General features: G+C 37.5%; 1 protein-coding gene across 10 annotated transcripts in view; it reads left to right on the top strand.

Moving 5' to 3' along the window:
* LOC117977962 (contactin-associated protein-like 3) overlaps positions 1–23,641 on the top strand; it is a 238,102-nt gene that overhangs the window by 173,748 nt on the left and 40,713 nt on the right. For 5 of the 10 annotated variants that reach the window (XM_055092007.2, XM_055092009.2, XM_055092010.2 and 2 more), the window contains 2 exons: positions 2,521–2,724; positions 17,377–17,533. In XM_055092007.2, coding sequence (XP_054947982.1) covers positions 2,521–2,724; positions 17,377–17,533 — 361 coding nt within the window. The remainder of the gene's footprint in view (positions 1–2,520; positions 2,725–17,376; positions 17,534–23,641) is intronic. The other 5 variants (XM_055092008.2, XM_055092011.2, XM_055092014.2 and 2 more) reach the window with 1 other exon arrangement.

Raw genomic sequence — 23,641 nt, forward strand, 5'->3', positions numbered from 1 at the left:
AATGCATTTTTAATTTATAATAAGTTCATCCAGATGCAACTTCATCATAAATTGAGGAACATCTGTACTGTTAATTCCAATCAAAATCATGAAGTTAAATTAGCTTAATTTTCAAAGTCGGATATTTATTTGAGCAACAGGAGTGGAACAGGGATCAACGTGTTACAGTTACCCTCTTTCTGGGCTAGTGAGACAGCCTCCAGTGTGTTCTGACTCAGCCACACCTCTGAACCCCTTTCCACATTTAGCCACTGTTATAATTAATCTACTCAGGTCCAATTCACTTGAGCCCAGGAGGTCGAGGCTGCAGTAAACTATGAATGTGCCACTGCACTCCAAACTGGGCAACAGAGGGAGACCCTATCTCTAATAAAAAAGAAAAAGAAAAATATAAGGGTTATATTAGATGCTCTTTAAGATCCTTTCCAGTTCCAATATGCTTATAATCAATTGAAATAAATTATGAGCAATTAGGGAAACCACAATGGTCTATGTCCTTCTTTGGGTCTTTTACTACTGATATTATAAGGAGAAGTGAGTCAAGTGGAATTTTATAAACACAAATGCACGTCCTATAATGTCCCTGGTTACTATTCTACTCTTCAGAAAAACAAGTTTTACAGATGTATTCTCAACAGTTCCCTTCTCAGTACTGAGGGCATTTCTGTGATCACATCTTAACCATGGGTGACTGCAAATCTATCATACTGCCCACCAGCCTATGTGAACTACTCCGGACCATCATTTCTCTCCCATTGTACAACAAATCATGAACACATGGCCAAAAATGGCATGTGGTTGAGCATCTTCAATGCCCAACTTAGTGTTCCATAGGCTTTTCTATATTTGATTTAGTTGATAGGAAAGCTCTGAAGGTGAGAGTAGGTGATGTGCACAGAGTAACACCAGGTTGTAAAAATTCTAAAATGAGGCCAGGCGTGGTGGCTCACACCTGTAATCCCAGCACTTTGGGAGGCCAAGGCGGGTGGATCACCTGAGGTCGGGAGTTGAAGACCAGCCTGGCCAACATGGTGAAACCCCCGTCTCTACTAAAAAAATACAAAAATTAGCCAGGTGTGGTGGTGTGTGCCTGTAGTCCCAGCTACTTGGGAGGCTGAGACAGGAGAACTGCTTGAACCCAGGAGGCAGAGGCTGCAGTGAGCTGAGATAGCGCCACTGCACTCTAGTCTGGGCAACAGAGCGAGACTCTTATCTCAAAAATAAATAAATTAAATAAAAAATCTAAAATAAAAAATAGAGCAATATTAAAGGAAGAACCCATGGAATTGAAATTACCATAGGCACACTTAGAGCCTCCTTTGGTGAGTACAGTGAGTGGAGTGGTAATTTAATTTAAAATTGCATTCGTTATTTAAATTTGCAGATTTTTTTCTGTACTTGTGGCTCATTTGTGGATATCACACCTTTGCTCTCCATGGGTTCTGTGACTAAAGAGATATTTCAGTAGCATGGCTGGTTTTCTTTTCCTTCTTTCCTCTGATCTCTGTTGTTAGGCGTGTGTAAGTAACAGTAAGGCTGTGAAATTTGTCTTAGGCACAGTTAGCAACCAAGCCATTAAAAATCCTGAGATGTGAAGGGCTGGGAGGGTGATTTCTCAAGGTAAAATGTATCACATTGTTTTGTTTCGTAGTTCTTAAAAAATCCCCATACGAATGTTTCTTCGTTTCTCCAGTTCGGAAAATTTTTATGTAAAATGTCCATTATTCTAAATACATCTTATTAGAGGTTAAAGGACCAGACAGCACCAGCATAGTAGAATTAAAGTGACTTCAAGTCTGGTGGGAGGTCCATTGTTGGGAACACTAAAGAACTCAAGATGCACTTCTTCCCTTTTGAGATTGTGGAGTCATTTTGTTTTTATTTCATCAAAACAATATAAGTAATCAAGTGACAGAGATACATCAGAAATGATGTCAGCAGGCAGTCAGATGCTCAGGGTCACCGCCTGGAAAGTGCTGTTAGAAGCTCAAGGCCTCTGATTCCTCTGGGCTTGGTCACTGATAGAGAAGCTGACATAATTAAACCACTTTATTTTAATAGAGCTGCTTCCTATCATACCTGTGAGTATGTGCGTCACATCGTCCCAATATGTATCTTTTATAAATTTATTCGATAATGAAAGAAATAGAGGCACATACAGATGAGGAAAATGCAGATGAGTTTAAAAAGATAAAGGTCCAGGTAGTAACAGTTTGGCCCCATGCTTGTGTTGATATAAAAAAATGGTTTTAACAACTAAAAAGTCATTGCTTACATGATACATTTTTAGGCGTGACGTCACAAAAGTTTGGTCATCAGTTCTTCCAATATGCTTTCTCTTAGAGGCTGAGTTCTGGCTCAGTACATTGTTACACAGGTCCAACTCCTCAAATCGCGGCAAACATGCAGTAATGTAAATTTCAATTAAACGTTAATTCACATAAAAGACCGGTCTGCTTTGCCTCTTGCTGCTGGCCTCTGCCGCCCAGTGATGCCTCTCCTTTGCCCGTTTCTGCTCAGCAGACGCCGCGTGGACGGTGGTGCGGCACGGTGGCCCCGACGCGGTGACCCTGCGAGGTGCCCCCAGCGGGCACCCGCGCTCGGCTGTGTCCTTCGCGTACGCAGCGGACGCGGGGCAGCTGCGGGCCTCGGTGAACCTGGCGGAGCGCTGCGAGCAGCGGCTGGCTCTGCGCTGCGGGACGGCGCGGCGCCCGGACTCACGAGGTAAGCGCCACTGCTGGAGGCTACAGGGGCTCACGGGGCCGGGGCGCGGCCCTCGGGCTGCGAGATGCATTTGAGGGAGAAAAGGCCAGGGTCCCTCCCGTGGCTCTTAGTTCAAAGCCCTGACCGCTCTCTCCTTCTCTTCCCGCTCTTGGTTGGACCAAAGAGCATTCGAGAGCGCCTTCCTGACCGTTGAGCGACGTTCAGCGCGTTCATATGCAGGACTAGTGACTTGTCCTTTCTTAATCAAGGGAAATTTTGCTAATAACTTATGCCTTAGCTTTCCGTTCACACTGAGGAGATAATGGCTGTAGGGCAGGCTGGGTCTAACAGTTCTTCATGAAGACCAGCGGGAACCGGTAACTCCTTACTCTTCTCAAAGTCTTCCTCTAAATCTACCTGGAACGTTTGTTTCCTCCCTTCAGATTAACTGAATATGCCCTTCCTCAGCCCCGCCACTTTCACTGTGGTCTGGGATGAAATAATGACTAGGGTTATTAAAACCTTTTGTCAGTGGGTGTCTCTTTTTTTTGAAATTATATCTTGAGAAATGTATAACTTAATCTTCATATATGGAAGTAATGTTTTGGAAACTCTGCCTGCATCAAAACCGTCTTCTCCTAAGTTAAAGACCAACTTCCCCCTCCTTTCCGGAATCCCCACAGTCCCCTGCAGGACTCACCGCTGCTCTCCAACAGTTTCCATATAGTTTCTTGAAAGCACTTTATTGCTAATTATAGTTAAATACTGAAATTTGCCTTTCTTTTTTTAGTTTTAGCAATCCCAAATAGTATATAGGCGGGAGGATCACTGGAGCCCAGGAAGTCCAGGCTGCAGTGAGCTGTGATTGCTTCACTGCCTCCAGCTTGGGCAGCAGAGCAACACCTTGTCTTAAAAAAACAAGAACAGTATATGTCGGTAGCATAATAAAGCCACTTAAATTAAATTTCACTCTTAAATTTTCAATACAAAATCTTTAAGTTGGAAAGTGGTGTATGACTGTCATCTGAAGGTGGTTTGCGCTGATCCACTAACCCATACCTGCATTGCCTTCCCTAATCCGTCTGGCCAATCAGCCCCTGGAATATGCCAGACCATTTCCTCTGCCTGGATTGGCCTCTCTGTCACCCAGGCTGGAGTGCAGTGGCACGATCTTTGCTCAGTGCAACCCCCTCCCCTCCTGGATTCAAGCGATTCTCCTGCCTCAGCCTCCCGAATAGCTGAGAATACAGGCGGGTGCCGCCATGCCCGGCTAATTTTTGTATTTTTAGTAGAGACGGGGTTTCACCATGTTGGTCAGGCTGTTCTTGAACTCCTGACCTCAGGTGATCCGCCCGCCTCAGCCTCCCAAAGTGTTGGGATTACAGGCGTTAGCCACCGCGCCCGGCCCTCACACTCTTAAATCTTACCCACTGTGCTAGACCTGTGCAGTCCGCATCTGGGTCCCTTCCCAGGGTGATCCCTCTCTCCCCTGGATGCCTGCCAGCCAATTTGGTCTAGTAGAAAGGGCAAAGGTCTGGTTGCATTCAAAGTTTGAAGTTCAAGTGCTAAGTCTGTCACTTAGCAGCTGTGGAAATTTAGGCCATTCCTTAATCTTTCTCAGACTTTGTTTCCTCTTTGATGAAATGGACCCTGTAGTACTGATCTCATGGGGTTTCTGTTATAAATGAGATAGCTTACATAAGTTCAGTAAGTAAGAAACTCTCCTTCCCAGTTCTCCAGTTTTTTAAAGTTGGCATTACAAAACTTAATTATTTGTTAGTTCATTGCTGTTGAATGAAGTGTAGCCTTGGCTTTGGAATTGTTTAAAAAAAAAATCCCCAGGTGATCTTTTGGAAACTACTGGGCTAGGGGCTAAAATAACACAAGAAATGGAATATTCTACTCCCATCAGTGAGAATTTCCCTATTTCTCCTCTTTTGAAAAGATAATTTTAAAAAAAATTTTGAGATAATTGTAGATTTACATACACTTGTGAGAAGTAACAGAGAGAACCCGAGTAGCCGTTAAGCAGTTCCCCCACCCCAAGGTGACATCTTGTAGAAGTATAGTGCAATATCACAGCCGGAATCTTGACATCCATACAGTCAAGATACACAGTATTTCCATCAGCACAAGAATTCCTCCTATTGGCCGGGCACGGTGGCTCATGCCTGTAATCCCAACACTTCGGGAGGCCGAGGCAGGCAGATCACGAGGTCAGGAAATCAGACCATCCTGGCTAACACGATGAAACACTGTCTCTACTAAAAATACAAAAAAGTAGCCAGGCGTGGTGGCGGGTGCCTGTAGTCCTAGCTACTTGGGAGGCTGAGGCAGGAGAATGGCGTGAACCCGGGAGGTGGAGCTTGCAGTGAGCCGAGATGGCGCCACTGCACTCCAGCCTGGGCGACAGAGCAAGACTCCGTTCAGTCTCAAAAAAAAAAAAAAAAAGAATTCCTCCTATTGCTCTATTGCTCGTTAATAACCACTAGTATGTTCTCCATTTCTATGGGTTTTTTTAAATTTCAAGAATGTTATGTAAATGAAATTATATAGTATGTACTCTTTGTGGTTGAGTTTTTTTCACTCTGTGTAATCCTCTCTAGGTTCATTTGCATAATTGTGTATATCAGTAATTTGTTCCTTTTCATTGCTGATTAGCAATCGGTGGCATGGATATACCAGAGTTTATTCACTCATTGAAGGGCATCTGGGTTGTTTGTTTACAGTTTGGGGCAATTATGAATAAAGCTTTTATGAACATTGTGTACAGGTTTTGTGTGAACATCAGTTTTCATTTCTCTGGAATTAATGCCCCAAAGTGCAATTGGTGGGTCATATATGGTAATTGCATACTTAGTTTTATAAAAAGCTGCCAAATTGTTTTCTAGAATGGTTGTACCATTCCCACCAACAGTGTATGATTTCATTTCCTCCACATGCTCATCAGCATTTGGTGTTGCGACTATTTTTTATTTTAGCTATTCTGATAACTGTGTAGTAATATCTTTATTGTGGTTTTAATTTGTGTCTCCCTGATGTCTAATAATATTGAGCATGTTTTATATGCTTATTTGCCATCTGTATATCGTTTTCAGTGAGATAGATGTCTGTGAATGTGTTTTTGTTGTTGTTCATTTTCTAATTGGATTGTTTGGATTTTTTTTGTTACTGTTGAATTTTCAGTTCTTTATATATTCTAGATACTAGCCCTTTGTTGGATATGTGATTTGCGAATATTTTTTCCCACTCTGTTGCTTGCCTATTCATCAACTCTTAACTGGAATTTTTTAGAGCAAAAGTTTTAATTTTGATGAGATTCAGTTTATCATATTTTCCTTTTATGGGTTGTACACATCGTGTCAATTCTAAAAATTCTTTACCTAACCCTAAATTCCAATTCCAAAGATTTTTGAATTTTTTTCCTAAAAGTTTTATAGTTTTACCTTTTACTTTTAATTCCATGCCCTATTTTGGGACACATTTTATATAAGATGTGAGAGTTGATTCTCTCTCACTCTGACTATGAATGTTCAGTTGCTCCAGAACCATTTGTTGAAAAGGCTATCCTTCCTGCATTGAATTGCATTTTAAATAGTGTTAAAAATTGGTTGAACTTACTTGTGTGGTGGGTCTGTTTCTGCATTCTTTATCTGTTTCATTAATTTATATGCCTCCACCAATATCACACTGTCTTGAACATGGTAGCTGTATAGCAGGGTTGAGTTATTCCTCCTGCTTTATTCTTCTTTTTCAAGATTGTTTAAGTAAGTCTGTAGCTTGCCTCATTCTGTATAAATTTTGTAATAAATTTGTTTATGTCTACAAACATCTTGCTAGAATTTTTATGGGAATGACATTAAACATAATAGCTCAATGAAGGGAAAATTTGTGTTTTACTGTTTTGAGTCTTCCAATCCATGAACATGAACATGAGATATCTTTCCATTTATTTGGATCTTTGATTTCTTGCCTCAGCATTTTGTAATTCTTAGCATCCAGAGATTATATGTTTTATAAGTATGCTTAGGCATTTAGTTAGTTTCTTGATTGATTGTAAGTGCTGTTGTGCTTTAAATTTTTGTTTACATATGTTTCTTGTTAGAATATGAAATATGATTGTTTCATACTAATAAGCTCTTTTTTGAACTTAATTTTTTTTTTAGATTCCTTGGGATTTTCTATATGGAAAATCATGTCATCTGCAAGTAGAGTCAGCTTTATTTCTTCCTCGTCAATCTGTAGGGAGTTAATTTATTTTTCTTGCTTTATTGCAGTAGCTAGACTTTCAATACTAGGTTGAACTAGAGTGGTGAGGGCAGACATCCTTGCCTTGTTTCCTGTCTTAGGGGAAAAGCATTCATTCTTGTTTCCTATGTTATGTGGAGGTAGTTCCCTTTTATTCCTGGTTGGCTGACAGTTTTTATTTTGAAAGGACATTGGATTTTTTCAAATGTCTTTTCTGTGTCAATTGGTATTAAAATATTATATTTCTTCTTTTGTCTGTTGATATGTTGAATCAGCTTTGCATAACTAGAGCAACTCCCATTTCGCCATAATGTATAATTTAAAAAATACATTTCTAATGTGCTTGATTTATTAATATTTTATTGAATATTTTTGCATTCAAATTCATAAGAGATATTGATATGTAGTTTTCTTTTTTCATGTTGTCTTTATCTGGTTTCAGTATCAGGACAGTACTGCCTACTTAAAATGAATTTGGTAGCATTCTCTAGTCTCCTGTTTTCTGGAAGAGATTATGTAAAATTGACTTTAATTTTTATTTAAACATTTGGTAGAATTCTCCAGTAAGGCCCGGCAGGGTGGCTCACGCCTGTGATCCCAGCACTTTGGGAGGCTGAGGCAGATGGATCACTTGAGGTCAGGAGTTCGAGACCTGCCTGGCCAACATGGTGAAACCCCGTCTCCACTAAAAATACAAAAATTAGTTGGGCGTGGTGGCGCACACCTATAATCCCAGCTACTCAGGAGGCTGAGGCAGGAGAATCGCTTGAACTTGGGAGGCAGAGGTTGCAGTGAGCCAAGATCACACCACTGCACTCCAGCCTGGGCAACAGAACGAGATTTCATCTCAAAAATAAAAATCAAAAACAAAACAAAACAAAAAGAATTCTCCAGTAAAACCATCTGGGCCAAGAGATTTTTTTTTCAGTAATTTTAAATTATGAATTCAATTTTCTTAATAGTTACAATTACTTAAATTACCTATTTCATGTTAGGTGAATTGTGGTAGTTTGTACTTTTTGAGAAATTTGTCCATTAATCTGAATTGTCAAGTTGATTTGTGTAGAATTATTTATAGTATTTTCTTATTATTCGTTTGATGTCTCCAGCATCTGTAGTGATATCCACTTAAATTTCTCATATTCATAGTTTGTCTCATCTTTTTTTGTCTCTGTCAGTCTTAATAGAAGTTTTTCAATCTTACTGTTTTTTAGAACTAGATTTTCGTTTCATGATTTTCTCTATTATTTTTGTTTCAAATTCTATTGAAATCTCTTCTCTTTGTTATCTCCTTCCTTCAGCTTGTATGAGTTAATTTTTTTTTCTAGTTTCTAGAGGTAAGAACTTACATTATTGGCTTTAGGGCTTTCTTCTTTCCTAATATAGGCATTTAGTGCCACGTTTTCCCTATCAACACAGTTTTACCTACATTTCACATATTTTGATATGTTGTATTCTCACTTTCATTTAGTTTTTCATGTAGTTTCATTTTCATTTAAGTATTTTAATAAATTTCTTTGAAGCATATTCTTTGACCTATAGCTTATTTAGAAGTGTATTTTTAAAAATTTCTAAGTGTTTAGAGATTTTCTTTTTCTCTTTCTGGTATTGATTTCCAGTTTGATTCCATTATGCTTAGAGAATATACTTTGTGTGATTTTAGTTCTTTTAAATATGTTGAGGTTTGTTTGGCTCCCCGGGATATGGTCTGTCTTGTAAATGTTTCATGGGCATTTGAAAAAAAAATGTATATTCTGCTATTCTTAAGTGGAGTATTCTTTATGTATTTCAATGAGATCCTGTTGGTTGATTATGTTGTTCAGATCTTGTATATCCTTGCTGACTTCTTGTCCAGTAGTTCTGTCAGTTGCTAAGAGAGACATTTTGAAATCTGTACTATAATTGTGGATCTGTTTATTTTTCCATTCTGCTCCATCAGTTTTCTTATACTAATAGGCTTTATATTTTTAGCAATTTTAAGTTTACATAAAAATTGAGCAGAAAGTACTGAAAGCATATGATTTTTATTCTTTAGCTTGTTGATCTGATGGACTATATTAATTAATTTTCAAATGTTAAAGGCATATCTAGAGTAAATCCCACTTGGTTGTGGTGTTTATTTTTAAAAATTGTTTGGTTCAATTTGCTAATATTTTTTAAGGATTGCTTCATCCATGTTCAAGAGAGATATTTGTTTGCAGTTTACTTTTTTGTAAGGTTTTGCTGGTTTGGGTATTAGGGTAATGCTGGCCCATGGAATGAGTTAAGAAATAGTCACTCTGCTTCTATTTTCTGCAACAGATTGTGGAAAATTGGTATCATTTATTTCTCCAGTGTTGATAGAACTCACCAGTGAATCATCTGGGCTTGGTACCTTCTGTTTGGGAAGGTTATTAATTACTGGCTTAGTTAAAAAATTTTGTTTCTCTCGAGACTCTCTCTTTCACCATGTTTTATTATTTAGAAATGTGTTTTTAAATTTTTTGGTATTTGAGGATATTTCAGCTCTCTTTCTGCTATTATTAGTTTAATTCCATTCTGATTCAAGAACATGCCTTTTGTGATTTCTATTCTTTTAAATTTGGTAAAGTGTTCTGTGGCCTAGAATGTGGTTTAACTTAATGAATTGTGCATTTGTATTTGAGAAGAATGTGTATTCTGCAGTGTCTAGATAAAATATTCTATGACGCTAATTGAATTCTAAAGTATTCAGTTAGATCCAGTTGATTGATGGTGCTGTTCAGTTCAAATCTATCCTTAATGATTTTCTTCCTGCTGAGTCTGTCACTTACTCATAGAGGGGTGTTGAAGTCTCCAGTGGTAATAATGGATGTGTCTCTCTGTCCTTGCAGTTCTATCAGTTTCCCCCTCATATATTTTGACTCTTCTGTTGCTAGGTATATACACATTAAGCATCATTATATCTTCTTGTTATATTGACCTCTTTATTATTGTGTAATGCCCTTTTTCATCTCTGATAATTTTCCTTGCTTTGCAGTTGGCTTTGTCTAAAATTAATTTAGATACTCTGGCTTTCTTTTTGGTTAGTGTTACCATGGTATATCTTTCTCTAGCTCTTCAAATCTACCTGCTATTTTATATTTAAAGAGGATTTCAGTAGACAACATGTAGGTGGATCATAGGTTTTGTTGTTGTTGTTCACTCTGACAGTCTCAGTCTTTTATTTTATTATTATCATACCTTAATTTCTAGGGTACATGTGCACAACATGCAGGTTTGTTACATATGTATCCATGTGCCATGTTGGTGTGCTGCACCCATTAACTCATCATTTACGTTGGCTATATCTCCTAATGCTATTCCTCCCCTCTCCCCCCACCCCATGACAGGCCCCGGTGTGTGATGTTCCCCTTCCTGTGTCCAAGTGTTCTCATTGTTCAATTCCCACCTATGAGTGAGAACATGCAGTGTTTGGTTTTTCGTCCTTGTGATAGTTTGCTGAGAATGATGGTTTTCAGCTTCATCCATGGCCCTACAAAGGACATGAACTCATCCTTTTTCATGGCTGCATAGTATTCCATGGTATATATGTGCCACATTTTCTTAATCCAGTCTGTCATTGATGGACATTTGGGTTGGTTCCAAGTCTTTGCTATTGTGAATACTGCCTCAGTAAACATATGTGTGCATGTGTCTTTATAGCAGCATGATTTATAATCCTTTGGGTATATACCCAGTAATGGGATGGCTGGGTCAAATGGTATTTCTAGTTCTAGATCCATGAGGAATCGCAACACTGTCTTCCACAATGGTTGAACTAGTTTACAGTCCCACCAACAGTGTAAAAGTGTTCCTATTTCTCCACATCCTCTCCTGCACCTGTTGTTTCCTGACTTTTTAATGATCATCATTCTAACTGGTGTGAGATGGTGTCTCACTGTAGTTTTGATTTGCATTTCTCTGATGGCCAGTGATGATGAGCATTTTTTCATGTGTCTGTTGGCTGCATAAATGTCTTCTTTTGAGAAGTGTCTGTTCATATACTTTGCCCACTTTTTGATGAGGTTGATTTTTTCTTGTAAATTTGTTTAAGTTCTGTGTAGATTCTGGATATTAGCCCTTTGTCAGATGGGTAGATTGCAAAAATGTTCTCCCATTCTATAGGTTGCCTGTTCACTCTGATGGTAGTTTCTTTTGCTGTGCAGAACCTCTTTTGTTTAATTAGATCCTATTTGTCAATTTTGGCTTTTGTTGCCATTGCTTTCTTAATTGGTATATTTAGAGTGTTTACATTTAAAGTGATTATTGATACTTGGATTAATATTTGCCATATTGTAACTCTTTTTTATTTGTTGCCCTTGTTTCTTCTTTTTTTCCTGAATTCCCCTCTCACATTTTTTGTCTTAATTGAGCATTTTATATGATTCCATATCCTCACTTCTCCTAGAATATTAATTACATTTCTTGGTAATTGTTTTAGTGGTAGCCTTTGAGTATGAAATATACACTATAACAATCTACTTTCAGATAACACTATTCCACTTCATTAATGGTGCTGGTACTTTATAACACAGCATTTCCAATCCTTCTGTCTTATTTTGTATTACATTATTATCATTCATTTTACTTATTCATAAGCCATAATCACCCAATACATTGTTAGTATTATTTAGAGCTGTTACCTATTACATCAATTAAGAAGAAGACACTAGATTTTATTTTAAATTTTTTCTTCTGTAATGCTCCTACCTTTCTTTATGTATTTCTGTGTTTTTGACCTATATTGTTTTTCTTTTCTCTGAGGAACTTCTATTAACATGGCTTGCAAGGTAGGTCTACTGGAGAAAGATTTCCTCAATTCTGTTTATCTAAGTCTTTATTTCTACTTTACTATTTAGGATAATTTTACTGGATATAGAATTTTATATTAGTGTGTGTTTTCTCTCAACAGTTTAAATATTTCACTTCACTTTCTTCTTGCTTGCATGGTTCCTTAAGGGAAATCTGGCATAATTCTCATTCTTGCTCCTATGTAGGTAAGCTGTTTTATTTTACTCTGGTTTATTTCGAGATTTTATTTTTAAAAGATTTTATTTTAATTTTAAGAAAGTCTTCAATTTTTTGCGATTTGAATATGAGATGCCTAGGTGTGGATTTTTTTGTATTTAACCTGCTTGGTGTTTGCTGAGATTCCTGAACCTATGGTTTCATGTCTGTCATTAATTTTGAAACATTCTCAACTGTCATTATTTTAAATATTTCTTCTGGTTCTCACTCTCTTCCTTCTACTTCTGGTATTCCGATTATGGGTTACACAGGTTACACCGTTTGAAATTGTCCAACAGGGCCGGGCGCGGTGACTCACTTGCCTGTAATTCCAGCACTTTCGGAGGCCGAGGCGGGCGGATCACAAGTTCAGGAGATCCAGACCATCCTGGCTACCACGGGGAAACCACGTCTCTACTAAAAATACAAAAAATTAGCCGGGTGTGGTGGCGGGCGCCTGTAGTCCCAGCTACTCGGGAGGCTGAGGCAGGAGAATGGTGTGAACCCAGGAGGCGGAGCTTGCAGTGAGCCGAGATTGCACCACTGCACTCCAGCCTGGGCGACAGAGAGAGACTCCGTCTCAAAAAAAAAAAAAAAAAAAAAAAAAATTATTGTCCAACAATTTGGATATTATGTTTCATTTTTCATTCTTTTTCTCTTTAATGGAAAATTTTTATTGACATATCTTCAAACTCACTGATTCTTTCCTCAGCACTTCCCAGTCTTCCCAGACTTTGATGAGGCCATCAAAGACACTCTACAATTTTTACTTTTAATCTCTGTATTTCCTTCTGATTCTTTGAGATTTCATATCTTTGTTTATAGTACCTATCTCTTCTTGCATGTTGCCCACTTTTTCAACATAGAGCCCTTAGCATATTGATTATTATTTCAAATTCCTTATCTGATATTTCCAAATCTGTCATATCTGCATGTTTGCTTGATTCGTCTCATAAGACTGTATTGTTTGGCTTTAGCCAAACAATACCTTGCAATTTTCTGTTGAAAGCCAGACATGTTGTATTGGCAAAGGAACTGAGGTAAGGAAGCCTTTAATGTAAGGTTTTATGTTTATCTGGTTAGTAGTTAGGCTGAATTTGCTCTTTGCATAACTGTGGTGTCAGAGGCCAAACTTTCCTCTAAGGTTATTTTATTTTTCTTTCTTCCGTTTTGAGTTTTCCTAGAGACTCTGTCTTAAATAGGGTCTAAAATTGACAGCTCTTTCATTTTTAATCTCCTGTTACTATACAGGTAATGTACTGATGTGACTGATGATAAGGTGCGGGGAGAGGAGAAGCATCCTATACTCTTTTTTTTTTTAATGTTTTTATTTTATTTTAATTTTTTTGAGAGAGTCTCGCTCTGTAGCCCAGGCTGGAGTGCAGTGGCGCCATCTCAGCTCACTGCAAGCTCCGCCTCCTGGGTTCACGCCATTCTCCCGCCTCAGCCTCCCGAGTAGCTGGAACTACAGGCGCCCGCCACCACGCCCGGCTAATTTTTTTCTATTTTTAGTAGATACGGGATGTTAGCCAGGATGGTCTCGATCTCATGACCTCATGATCTGCCCGCCTCGGCCTCCCAAAGTGCTGGGATTACAGGCGTGAGCCACCGCGCCCGGCCAGAAGCATCCTGTACTCTTAGGATTAGGTCAGTCTTTTAGAGAACCTGTCTTCCTGGACTGTGACCTTCAGAGTGCTTCTCAGCTTCCTTCCCCTTCCCTTGGGTAAGAAAAGAAGGGTAGAGGGGGCTGGTGCTGGGTATTTCCATTCCCCTAGGTGGTTTAGGCTCTAGTAAACTAGCTTTTTGGGGGATTAGAATGTTGTTAAGGAGAACATAATGTTCTGCGCTTATTTCAAAAATGTTTTCTCCTTCCCTCCCGCTGCTGGAGACAGAAGAACATTTTTTTCCTATCTTTATTCTGAGAACTTGATGGGGCTCTTCCTGGAGATAAAACTCTTGAAGGTGTGTTGACCCTCTAAGGCGTATCCCCCACTCTAGGAGTTTTCAATCTCTGTAGCTTGTCCTTGCCAGTATCCATCAATTAGTCAGTTACATTGTAAGTGCTTTTACCAGACTCCACCATCTGCTTTGGCTCCATTAGCTGTGATGCTGTTTTCACTTGTCTCTGCAGCTTTAGGAGTAATGTTTGCCCTATGACTTTAACTGTGTAAGAAGAACTGTTTATTTTTAGTTAGTGCAGCTTTTTTCTTGTTGTGAGAATGGGAGTGATGACTTCCAGACTCTTAACGTCATATCAGATTGGAAACCAGAAGTCTCAATTTTTGCCTCATTTTTTTAAGGGTGTATTGTTTCTTGCATATATACATTTATGTCTTCCTGGTGATTTTTTTAAAAATCATTATGTAATGTCCCTGCTCTAGTATTTTTGTTCTGAAGTCTATTTTATGAGATAGCCATTCTGCTTTCTTTCAAATTTAATTTTTGCAGAGTGTATTTTTTCCATCCTTTTACTTTTAACCTGCCTATGTTTATTTTGAAGTGAGTTTCTTATAAATTTCTCGTTGTGTTATTTTTTTTTCAGTTGATTCTGCCAACGTCTAACTTTTGTTATATTTTAACCATTTAAATTTAAGGTAATTTTTATAATTTTCTTACTCGTTGCTTGGTGTTATAGTGTACATATGTGACTTACCACAGTCAACTTAAATATCTTCACTCTCATAATGAAATATGGAATCCTTATGTCTATTTGGGTCCTTTATCTTCCCCACTTCTAAATATCATTGTCTTGAGTATCATATGGTATTACAATTTTTGTGACAATTATCATATGTCATTTCAAAAATTGATAAGAATAGTCTATTATATTTATCCATATTTCTTCTCTTTTCATTTTTTCCTGATGTTCCAAGAATCCTTCGTTATAATTTCCTTTCTTTTTGAAAAACCTCCTTTAGCCATTCTTTAGGGAATGTCTGCTAGCGACAAATTATTTTAGTTTTCTTTTGTGTTAAAAAGGTTTTTTTTTGTTGTTGTTATTGTTTTGGAGATGGAGTCTCACTCTGTCGCCCAGGTTGGAGTGCAGTGGCACAATCTCGGCTCACTGCAAGCTCCGCCTCCCGGGTTCACGCCATTCTCCTGCCTCAGCCTCCTGAGTAGCTGGGACTACAGGCTCCCGCCACTACGCTCGTCTATTTTTTGTATTTTTAGTAGAGACGGGGTTTCACCGTGTTAGCCAGGATGGTCTCAATCTGACCTCGTGATCCGCCCACCTCGGCCTCCGAAAGTGCTGGGATTACAGGCGTGAGCCACCGCACCCGGCCTAAAAAGGTTTTATTTCCATTTTATTCTTGAAGGATAGTTTCTCTGGATATATAATTTATAGTTGACAATTCTTTTCTATAAGCCCTGAAAAAAAAATATGCCATTCCTTCTGGTTCTGTAATTTCAGATGAGTAATCTACTGTCATTCAAATTAGGGTTCTTTTACAGGCAGGTAATGTGTTATTCTCTCAGGCTGCTTTCAAGATTTCTGTTTTGTTTTGTTTCCAAAAAGTTCAATTATGATGGATCTTGGTGTCGATATTTTTGGGTTTATCCTTTTTTGGACTTAAACTTAACTTCCTAAATCTCTGGGTTTGTGTCTTTCACCACATGTGGGAAGTTTACAGCCAGTATTTTTTCAGTACTCTTTCAGCACACTTTCTTCTCTCTTTTTGAGATTCGGATGATATTGTCTGATAGGACCCTATGGCTCAGTTCTTTTTATATTCAGTCTGTTTTCTCTTTTTTGGTCAGGTTAGATAAAGCCTATTGATGGGTCCTCAAGTTCAGTGATTCTGTCCTCTGTCTTTTCACTCTATTCTTGAGCCCATTCAGAGTTTTTTAAAATGTTATGTTATTGTATCTTCCAGTCCTGGGGTCCTAAGCTTCCTCTTTCTACCTTTCAGAATTCTCTTCGGTTGTCTTCTGTATTATTTCCAGAATCTATCATTATACTTGGTGGAAATAGCAGGGATAGACAAGTCTACAAGATCTTTTATCAGTCTAGAAGTTCACCCACTTACATCTTTTTGTTACTGTTTCTAAAAAAATACATTTTTACTACTTTATGGGGAATATGGGAGATTTAGATGTAAATTTACACTTGTATATTAGAATATAATGAGTGTTTTGCTCTTTAATCTGCGACAGTTTAATGGTGAAGTCGGTAACTTTTAAAGTGGCATTCCGAGAAGAGTGTATTAATTTTTAAAAATATCTTTTACGTTGTAGTGACAAGCTTTTAGCACATTTTTAAAAGATTCCTGGTACTAATTCCTCTTTAAATTTTCCCAGATTGCTTTTTTTTTTTTTTTTTTTGGCAGAGGGGCAGGTGATGGATAGTGATGGTGGTAATGAATGCAGAGATCTTATCTATGAATGAGTTATAATTGAGTTGTAATAAGCAGTAAGGTAGAAGCTAAGTTCCAGATCTCGATTCATATTCCAATGGTAACAACCTATTGAAATTTGAAAAACAGCACCACATGATCAAGCATGTTTAAAAAACTGGTTGAGTTAATCCAATTTCATTTTCCTCATGGCCTAATCTGTGATGACTGCAACTTGTGGCCCCTGACCCCCTTCCTTTTTTAAGATAGGTGGCCTGACACCTGCTTTTTAAATTATCCTAACTTTACTGTGATGTGCAGTCAGTCCATCACCCCAATCTTCACTCCCAACCCCTGGCAGCATCCCTTGTCCTAATATGCAGTTCTATAGATCTGAGTTAGTGTCTGACTCTATCATTTAATCATTGTCAGTGCTGAGAAGGAGGCGCACTCGTCAGAGCTGTAGTTGACCCAGGGCACTTTGTTTCTTCGCATGAGAAATCTCTAACCTCAGAGATGAGAAAAGCCTATCAATGTCATTCCTTAACCTCCAAATAAAGAGTCAGGACATCCAATGCAATAAAAACAAATACCTCCAAAAATTAGTAAGTACTGACAGAGAGTACCATATCTTTCCAAATGAGTAATATACAGGTAGTTAGCAAAAAGATGGGATGAGATAAATCAATGTCTTTGTATAATATTAAACTTTCTCAATGAACATTTCATAATTTCAAATCAATTTTATCTTTAGTTTGCAAATTACTCTGGTATTTATTTTAATGGTGAATTTTTTGAATGTTATTTCTATAGAAAGTATGTATCACATGCAACTGACTGATTCCTAACAGAAGAAAAATAGATGGAATCATTTAAGCCTAGATATTGAAATATTGGGGGAAAAACATTGGTTAGGCTTAAAGAAACGTTTCAGAGGTAAAATACAAGTGTTTAAGTATAGTTTCATTTTCTCTCTCTCTGCCTCTCACACACACACTTTACACCTGGGAGTAAAGGGCGCTATATGGGGAGGGTGGTAGTGAGGGACAAAGTAGATGTCATCTTTCTTATACTTGTCTTTCAGATGGAACCCCACTGAGCTGGTGGGTTGGAAGAACCAATGAAACACACACTTACTGGGGAGGTTCTCTGCCTGATGCTCAAAAGTGTACTTGTGGATTAGAGGGGAACTGCATTGATTCTCAGTATTACTGCAACTGTGATGCTGGCCGGAATGAATGGTGATTTCCACATGATTTCCCTGCACAAAAATGTGGTTTTTATTCTTTAATTATGCATAGTTAATTAAATGTCAGACAAGCTGGTACAATAAGGTAACTAGATTAAAGTATGTTCAAGCAAGCTGAAATACAAGTTTTGATGAAATATGATCAGTTAATCTAAGGATTAAATTTTATGACCAAAGATTTACTAGTTCATTGTGAGTACTATATAATGTGTTTTTTATTTTTCGTAAAAGAGAAACAGCTGTTAAGTTTTCCACTCACTGGAAATCAAATATCATTCTCTGTGAAGTTTAATTAATTAATTAACGTAGGATTCCTGTGGCAATTCAAAAAGCAGATTCCTCCAAATCTTTGTCTTAAATTGATTTGGGATATAATGCTGCATATTCTATCTTTCTTTTAGAAATTAACATTAAAACAAGAAACTCTGAGAGGTCCTGCATAAAAGGACTGTGTTTATTTTGTAGAAGCAACAATTTCCCACACTCATTGAAATCTTCAGTGCAATAGCAAAGCTTCAAGCACCAACTGTTCTGTAGACCATACTTTGAAACAACTAACATAGAATTTCCGGAATTTGAAAATTATTTTGTAAGCTTTCCTTTGAGCAGAAACAATTTTCTCATGTAGATTGCAATGCCTCTTTTTCAGAAGTTCTTTTTGAGGTTATTCTTGAAATGCATATTGGTTTTCTTTTTTTTTTATTTGTAATATGTAAATGTTTTCAACCTTTGGGTTCATGTCAGCAACTTAAAAAGCATTGTCATAAAACAACTAGATCATGTAGAGTACGTGCTTTAAAAAAAAACTTAGGCCAGGCACTGTGGCTCACGCCTGTAATCACAGCACTTTGGGAGGCTAAGGCAGGTGGATCACCTGAGGTCAGAAGGTTGAGACCAGCCTAGCCAATGTGGCAAAACCCCGTCTCCACTGAAAATACAAAAATTAGCCAGGTGTGGCTGTGTGTGCCTGTAGTCCCAGCTGCTCAGGAGGGTGAGACAGGAGAATTGCTTAACCCAGGAGGTAAAGATTGCAGTGAGCCGAGATCGCGCCACTGCACTCCAGCCTGGGCGACAGAGCAAGACTCCACCTCAAAATAATAATAATAATAATAATTAATAAATAAAAAACATAGTGGTCAATCCAGGTGTCAGTATAATTGATTTGGACATAAAATAGCTAATCTAAGCAGTAATTTGATTCCTAAAAATTGAGTTGTTTGGCCTGCATGGTAGTCCACTTATTTATTTGGCATAAAAAGTCTACTTTGCATCACTTTAAAAAATATTGTGAAGTTGGGAAAACTCACTTGAATCTACTGGAGCTTTCTATAGAATACATACTATACATTTACATAGATATTATTTTTAATCTTCCTCAAGTTCAAAATTACAAAATGATCATACAGATTTATGAGACACTCTTTTTGAATATTTTGATATGCAATCTTAATACAACTTTCTCTTACTTAAAAATGAATGCAGTTTTAGTGCAGTGAGTAACAGGAACAGATCAGATCCATAGTTTCAAATCTGGCCACCAGTAAGTTTCAGGTCTGAAGTAATTTCCCATCAGTTAAAATGGTTTTGTACAATATTTTGTATGATGTACATTTTAAAGTGTCTGGTATGATAATGTAATGATATGTGTTAGCTTTGGGCTCTAATGAGACAAACAGCGACCTTTAAATCTTTTGACAGACATCTTTAACAATCCTAGAGGTTTTCATTTCCTCCATTCCACAAGGGGCTCCTGCCTGTGAGGGCTCCAGCCCTCCAGCTGCTGGCTGTTCAGAAGACCTCCAGCTCATTGGTCTGTCCCCACCCCCATTCTCTACAGGTCAGAGAGGAGAGCATTGGCAGGTTATTACAAGAAAGCCAGAATGGCATATATGCTAGTGGCTTTATAACTTAGTTCGAAGAATGTTAACCATTTTGTTTTGTTTTTGTTTTGAGACAGAGTCTCTCTCTGTCGCCCAGGCTGGAATGCAGTGGTGCGATCTCAGCTCACTGCAACCTGCGCCTCCCGGATTCAAGCGATTCTCCTGCCTCAGCCTCCTGAGTAACTGGGATTACAGCCGAGTGCCACACCCGGCTAATTTTTGTATTTTTAGTAGAGACTGGGTTTCACTATTGGCCAGGCTGGTCAACTGTTTTTTTGTTACAGAACCTTCTGTTAGTATTAAGTGCATACTTTATTGTAGACTTCACATATGCTTAGGGCAGTAACCAGAGGAACGTATCACTTGGAGCCACCTGTTTTGAGTGACCCTCCCATGAACTGAGTTTGAGGAGGGGAATGGGAGGAACTGAGGTGGGTGCAGGTCCTCTGACACCCTTAGCCATGTCACTTCAGCACCGTCAAGGACTGCACTGGTGTGACAGAAGCCCTGGGCTTTCATTTGGAAAAAAATTTAGGAGAGAAGCAGGTTTTAAAAATTAACTCCCCTCCTACATTCAGAAGGGAGCATTGTGGAGTCATTTGCTTTTTAACCTTATTTTATTTACTTTGCAGCTTCCAGTAGACAGGTCTATCCAACAGTAAGACCATAAGCATTCTGAAATCCTATCCCAACTCTTGTAGATTGTTTTGTAAAAGTGGGGGTGTGTATGGGGGTGGGGGGGTGGGAAATTACAATTTCTATTTTAATTTTTCAAATAAAATTGATTTTTCAGTTTATAAAAATGGAATTTACCAGTCTCATGAAATGAAAAGATTTATAATTGTAATAATTTAGATTAAGGTGTAGACATAAGAACATAAATCTTAGTCTTTATTACTTATTTTCTATTACTGAGGTGTGCCTAGTAAGGTTTTCCTGGTGGAAAGTTTATAATAAAAATAGTATTTGGTAATGAAAGTAAAGTGAAAGCTATTTTAAGTCTCTTCAGGCATATGTCTGTTAATGGGGCAGGCAGTATTGTTAATATAAACCATCGCCATTTTTCCATAAGTTGTCCCTGTAATCAGCAGCTCGTCTAAAGCATATTACTTAAAAAAAAGTTTATGATCAGACAGTTCCTCAGGCACAGTAAGAATATTCTATCAAATAACTATAACATGCCAAAGATTTATTATAAAAACAAATATATTTAAAAGGCACTATAATGATTTAAAATATTGAACTATGCTGCAAGTCAATATATGTGTATAAATGTATAGTGGACTATGTTCAAATAGACCAATATATTCTCTAAAATATACATATAACATATAATTCAGCTGTCTGCAAAAATCCACAAGTTGTTTTACTAATATAATGATGACACATGTAACTGTAATATTATTTTACTTAAGAATTTAAATAGGACTTTTGTGTGAGTATCTTAGAGTCTTTAAAAGTAACCACAAATAAAAAGCATAAAATAAGATGGTTTAAATGCATACAAGTGTACAAATAATCATAATAAATACGAGTAAACTCTGTTCATTTAAAAACCAGACATTAGATTTTATCATATTGGATTTTTAAAGAAGCTATAGCTTGTTTATAAAAGATAAAATATAAGCGCTCCGTGAAGTTGAAACTAAAAGAATAGAAAATATTTACCGAGTAAATACAAATCAAAAGAAAGCAGATATAGCTGTATTATGTCAGACAAAGATGAAAAGCATTGTTAGGGATAAACTTGAACTCTATCTAATGCTGAGATAAACTCACTAGAAAGATCTCACTACACTTGTGTGTATCATCAGATTGTTTAAAATGTATAAAGAAGTGGCAGGGCGCCGTGGCTCACGCCTGTAATCCCAGCACTTTGGGAGGCCGAGGTGGGCAGATCACGAGGTCAGAAGATCGAGACCATCCTGGCTAACACAGGTGAAACCCCGTCTCTACTAAAAATACAAAAAATATTAGCCAGGCATGGTGGTGGGCGCCTGTAGTCCCAGCTACTCGGGAGGCTGAGGCAGGAGAATGGTGTGAACCTGGAAGGCGGAGCTTACAGTGAGCCAAGATCACACCACTGCACTCCAGCCTGGGCGACAGACCAAGACTCTGTCTCAAAAAAAAAAAAAAAAAAAGTATGTATGTATATATATATAGATGTGTGTATATATATGTGTGTGTGTATATATGTGTGTGTATATATATGTGTGTGTGTATATATATATAGAAGTAACAAATACGCAAAGGCAAATTGACACCCAAAACAGTGGAATAATTAACATAACATTTTTGGGAATGAGTAAGTGAAGCAGGTAAGAATATTTTAATATTATAATTAACAAACTTGATACAGCAGCCATATATCGTTTAGTAAGGAAAAATTATTTCTTTATAGAATTATACGTTATTGTTGAATAAGTATAAAAAATTTTGTAAATGGATGGAATCTTAACAAATTTTACGGAATTGTCATGATGGAAACTATATTCTTAACTGTAATCAATAATGAATATATAATTTTTAAAAGCTCATGCATGTGTCAGTTAAAGACACAAGAGGAAATAAAATAGATGTAAGTGATAAAAAGTTTGGAAAAGAAACAAACCTGGCAGATATTGTAGATAATATGATTGCCTACATAGAAAATCCAAAATAATATAAAGAAATATCAGGAAAAATGAGAGTTCAGTAAGTTTGCTGAATTTATGGTCAGTCAGTATTGAGGAATTACTTGAATTTCTATAAAATCATAAAATAATTACCATTACACACCTAGAAAAATTTTATTTGCAATATTAACAAAAATGTAAAGTTCTGTGGAATAACTGCAGTACTTTTATGGAAAAAATTACAAAACTTATTCAAGAAAATTAAGGACAGCCAAATAAATGGATTGACTCACTACTGTCGTGGATAGTATGACTCAGTATCTTAAAGCAGTAGTTCTCAATCGGGGGTGATTTCGACTCTTGGGACATTTGGCATTGTCTGAAGACATTTTTGTCATCACGCAGAGAGGAAGGTTGTTTATATTAGTGTCTATTAATTAGAAATCAGGGTACTGCTGAGCATCCTACAGTGCACAGGACAGCCCCCCCCCATGACAAAAAAAAAATTAGCCCAAAATATCAGTAACGCTGCTGTTGAGATACCCTCTTTTAAAGTTGACATTCTCCTCAAATTAGTCTGTAATTTTAACAAAATTCCAAAAAATGCCAAGTGTTTTTACTTGTGTGGATTGCAGCAACCTGGTTTTAAAATTCATATGGAAATTAAGGATGAAAGGATAAGCAAGATAATTTTTAAGATGAGAAAGTGAAGAAACTAGTTCTGTTAGCTGTCAAGACATACTGTATTGCTGTAGTAATTAATGCAGGTTGAACTGGCCAGAAGATAGGCAATTAAACAGAAACTGAGAATCTAGAAATTTTTTAAGTGGGTTAGATGTAGATCATAATGATTTTATTATTGCTGACCTACTCCCCCAAAATAATCATTAACAGTTGGGCTGGGCGCGGTGGCTCACACCTGTTATCCCAGCACTTTGCGAGGCCAAGGCGGGCGGATCATGAAGTCAGAAGTTCGAGACCAGCCTGACCAACATGGTGAAACCCCGTCTATACTAAAAATACAAAAATTAGCTGAGCGTAGTGGCGCACGCCTGTAATCCCAGCTACTCTGGAGGCTGAGGCAGGAGAATCGCTTGAATCCTGGGGGTGGAGGTTGCAGTGAGCAGAGATCACACCATTGCACTCCAGCCTGGGCAACAAGAGTGAGACTCTGTCTTGAAAAAAAAAAAAAAAAGTTAAAAAGTTGACTCAACATTTCTCCCTTTTAGCTTTCTTTGCAACCTCCCAAACTTATGGCTCTACTTTGCCTTAAATAAAGTTCCCTGGCAAATAATAAGTAGTAGCTTTTAGAAGTTTTCACACTTCCTAGGAAAGTACAATTTCCAGAACCGTAGGAATTTCTAATAAATAAAAATTTTAATAAAATATAAAATAAAAGCAAAAAGTCTTTGAAAGTTCTCTTACTGAATTTTTAATACTGCTCCAAGAGATTATGGTACCTATGAAAGCACTATTTCCAAGTGTAGACTATAGTATAAGCTTTAGAAAATAATAGGGAGAAAAGAAAAATGAGATGTCCCTATTAATTAGGAAGTTTTGAGGAAGTCTGATAACTATGACAAATCCTGAGTATTCTATTTTGAT

This window comes from Pan paniscus, chromosome 11 (genome assembly GCF_029289425.2).
Source record: "Pan paniscus chromosome 11, NHGRI_mPanPan1-v2.0_pri, whole genome shotgun sequence".
In the NCBI taxonomy this organism is placed as follows: domain Eukaryota; kingdom Metazoa; phylum Chordata; class Mammalia; order Primates; family Hominidae; genus Pan; species Pan paniscus.